Consider the following 3790-nt stretch of genomic DNA (forward strand, 5'->3'; position numbering starts at 1 on the left):
GGCGCATATCTCTTGGATTCCTTAATCAGAATTTTTGTGGTATAAGCTAGATTGATGGCGGCATTCATGAGAATCTGGAAAGTCTAAACCTTGTCTGTGGTATTCCGAGTAGGATTCAGGGATTGAATGACTGTGACGAGCTTCAAACTCGCGATTGTTGGGCGTGATGACAAACGCAAAAGAATCAAGGGATTCTATTCCAACATGATCGAGAACCGACAGATAATTAGCCGTGCCGTGACAGAGCATTTGGACCTTTTTCACTGAGAGGATGGGATGTAGCCAATGACAACGGTGATGCCCTACATACAGCTTGCCATGGAAAGGAATAAGAAGGATTGAAGGAAGGCAGTAGGAAAGCAGAGATCCAACAGGGACAAGCATCTTCATACACTTATCTGAAATTCCCACCATTGAATTACATGAGTAACTCTATCTTTATTTTCTGCTTTATTTATTATTCGAAAACTCCATAACATTTATTATCCACCTAACTGAGATTTACAAGATGACCATAGCTTGGTTCATACCAACAGTCTCCGTGGGATCGACTCTTACTCACGTAAGGTATTACTTGAACGACCCAGTGCACTTGCTGGTTAGTTGTGCGGAGTTGTGACTAAGTGTGATTCACGTTTGAGAGCACTACCAAGTTTTTGGCGCCATTGTTGATGATCACAATTTCGTGCACCACCTGTTCACAAAAACGCGAAAATCCTTACTCATTTAACACAATACCCGGACACCGATAGAACAACTCTTGCTCATTTGACACTGTATGCGAGCCATATAGCACGTTGCTTCCAAACAACGACCTAACTTTAGCGCAATAACGTTTTTGACCCATGTCATAAAAATTCGACTAAGTTTTTATGTTGGCTATCAAAGAACTATCACAATTCTTCTCCTTTATCCATGCTTGGAACCCACTATGTAAAAATTAAAAATTCAAGATAAAAAGTCAATTAGCTACTACCCTTTAAGTAAATAAGCGAGAGGGTCTCAAAGGCATGATTTTCTAGAATCAAAGGCATATTATATATGATCTATGAAGTATATAATGCAAGTGATGACTTACTAACAAATTCTCACTAGTTTTACGACCTTAAAGCAAAATCTCATGCAAATATTAGACACAATGATTGCATGTTATGGGAGTCTGGAAAAGTTCACCATTTCACCAGAAATATGCTGATACACCTATTAAGTGGACTGATCACTGATGGTTCAAGCTTCAAACTGAACAAGATTACAAAAAATAAATTGATGTCTATCCACAATAAATTTTGACATTTTCCACCACATAACTATGACGACAGATTTCAGAAATAACATTCCCTTTTACGTTCCCTGATCTAATTAGTACAGTATCAATATGGAAAATCATGGCTGGGACTATCATCAGCATGCATGTCCATGCAATCACTGGAGTTGGAAGAATTTGTATCCCGGTTCTGGCCGCTAGGATAAGTAATCTCACTGTTTCGGGTTCCATTCCCGGATGACATGAGATTACTTGAAGGGCAGCTCCCCTGCGCCAGATGGTATGGCTGAAGGCTGCGGCGAATGGGGCTAGAGAGTGCATTTGAGAACACAGAGTTCTTTGGTTGTTGATCAGGTTGCGCACTTCTCATTCCCTGTCCCACAAGAGTAGCTGTAAATGCATTAGAGGGTACGGACGCACCAAAATTAGCGTGCATTGCAGCCTGAGTGTTCTGTTGATGGAGTGGCTGCCTTGGAGACACCGGTGACTCCTCTGCTCCAAATTCAAGCTCATTCTACATGCACAAACATAGCTAACAGTTATACCTCTATTCAGCTATCACCATACACTTGAAAATGAACTAATTTGGTTTGATGAATATCCTGAAACAATGCAAGTTTAGTGGGGATAAAAGGGTGTATATTTTCATGCTCTGACTTGTAAGATCACAACCTGAAATATGGTTGCACGAGACCTACGGGGTTAAACAGTTTTCAGATAAAAATGGGATGAAAATTGTCATGGGCAAGTTAGGTGTCTAACATTACACTTGAAGCTCCTTCATGGCACCTCTTAACGAAACATATGCTAAGAAATAAACATCTCGGATATCATCTCATGGTATTCAGTGTGCAGAAAAATCAGAAAGACATATTGAAAGATTTTGTTCCACATAAATTACTTCTAATCTACTACTCCTATGAAAACCAAAGGTTGAAGAATGATACCCATTAAATTCAGAACTTGACATTCAAAGCAACTGACTAAGAGACCTATAAGTCTGTAACTCTATAAGTTATATACGACAATCAGACGTCGATTCAGCATAAATGTTGAGTACTTAGGCCATAAGGTCATGAAAATAAAGAGCAATCTGTGTACTGGCAAATAGAGCAAAAGAGGGTTGAATAAGCAATGCTAAAGCATAAAACTTAGTAAATATTCTCTTTTGACACTACAAAACCTGCAACTGAGCAACTATATCACCAGTGGTCACCCTTGTTCCTTCTTGCTGTTGTCTAATAATCCATTGATACATCTTCTCCTGTGATAAAACACCAACAATCACTGTTCTTAATCTCTTTAGAATTTGGGCCAATAAAACAAGCATAACACAATTATCAAAATTTCAAGTTTTCAACAGCAAGCAACACATCCAAACGCACCAAACAACTGGACAAACAACAAGAAATATTTAGCTCGTTATGCACAAAATACAATCCACCGAAACCAAATCAGAAATCAGGAGCTTGGATGAGCAATTTTCAATTTTGCAAATACACTCCAAGTTACTTCAGGGAAGAAATTGGGATTCTCCAAGTCCTAGATTCGTGGAAACTCAAATCAGAAATTAAATTCTTCTACTCAGTAGCTACCTGCCGGGTAGCCCTAAATTAAAGCACAAAACCTCAATCGCAGTTTAAAACATAAAAGAAAATTAAAGAAAAAAAAAAGATTTTTCGTTCAGATTGAACAATGGAAATTAAGAATTGAGTTGAAGAAATAGATGAAAGGGATAGGAATAAAGAAACCGACGAGAGCGTGGCGTTCACCGGCTTGGAAAGAGAGTTTCTGTTGGTTCATGGCGTGGGTGTAGAGATGGGAGAGGGAGTTAGCGGTGGTGCAGAAGGTGGAGTACATGGTCCGATCCACCTCGTCGAGGCGCGTGGCCACCGACTTCCTCTTCTTCCCCATCTTCGTCCTCCTAACTCAAAGAAGAACAAAAGGAATAAAGGTAGGCGTTGGGGTTCCGAAAAGAGTCGAAGGAAGGGAATGAAATGAATGGGGCAAGGTGAGTTAGATGGAGATGGCGATGGAGGTTGAGGGAAAAGAATTGGAAAACTAGAAACGAATAAAAAGAAAGATGAGTGACGCTGCAGATTATTTCTCCAAGTGGCATACACGTGGCACATCTTGCCACTCAGTCAGATACCCCTTCGCTTTTTCGTTCTTTCACTCCAACCCAGCCTAGTTTAGTTTAATCTGGGCCAACTCATCAACACAGAACACTTAATTTAAGCCCAATAGCAAATTTTGTCTAGTAATTGCTATAATGTTTAAAAAGTAGTATTTAATTATTAAAAAAAATTAAAAATTAATATTTAATTTAAAAAATATATAAATAATAATTTTTAAATATTTAAAATTTATCACAAAAAATAAATTAAATAAAAATAACCACTAAATTATAAATACCATAAAATTTATCATTTTATTTTACACACTGACCAAAAACTGTTTATATAGACTTGCTATTTTCGTCTTATTCTACAAGAGCATCGTAACATTTATTTTTTTTAATAAAAA

At 38.0% G+C, this 3790-nt stretch overlaps 1 protein-coding gene across 1 annotated transcript; it reads right to left on the reverse strand.

Moving 5' to 3' along the window:
* Positions 1-1149: 1149 nt before the first annotated feature.
* LOC107480331 (uncharacterized) lies at positions 1150-3325 on the reverse strand. The gene is made up of 3 exons (XM_016100461.3): positions 3020-3325; positions 2448-2528; positions 1150-1778 (listed from the first exon to the last, which is right to left on the reverse strand). The coding sequence occupies exons 1-3, from the start codon at positions 3176-3178 to the stop codon at positions 1371-1373; spliced, it is 648 nt and encodes a 215-aa protein (XP_015955947.1). The 5' UTR covers positions 3179-3325; the 3' UTR covers positions 1150-1370.
* Positions 3326-3790: the final 465 nt, after the last annotated feature.

The sequence above is a fragment of the Arachis duranensis genome, chromosome 3 (assembly GCF_000817695.3).
Source record: "Arachis duranensis cultivar V14167 chromosome 3, aradu.V14167.gnm2.J7QH, whole genome shotgun sequence".
Classification (NCBI taxonomy): Eukaryota; Viridiplantae; Streptophyta; class Magnoliopsida; order Fabales; family Fabaceae; genus Arachis; species Arachis duranensis.

Coding starts and splice junctions, on each gene's coding strand:
- LOC107480331 (XM_016100461.3), bottom strand. CDS start 3,178: ATGGGGAAGAAGAGGAAGTCGGTGGCCACGCGCCTCGACGAGGTGGAT. Junction 2,529..3,019: donor CCGGTGAACGCCACGCTCTC/GTCGGTTTCTTT, acceptor GTTTTATCACAG/GAGAAGATGTATCAATGGAT. Junction 1,779..2,447: donor ATATAGTTGCTCAGTTGCAG/GTTTTGTAGTGT, acceptor TTGTGCATGTAG/AATGAGCTTGAATTTGGAGC.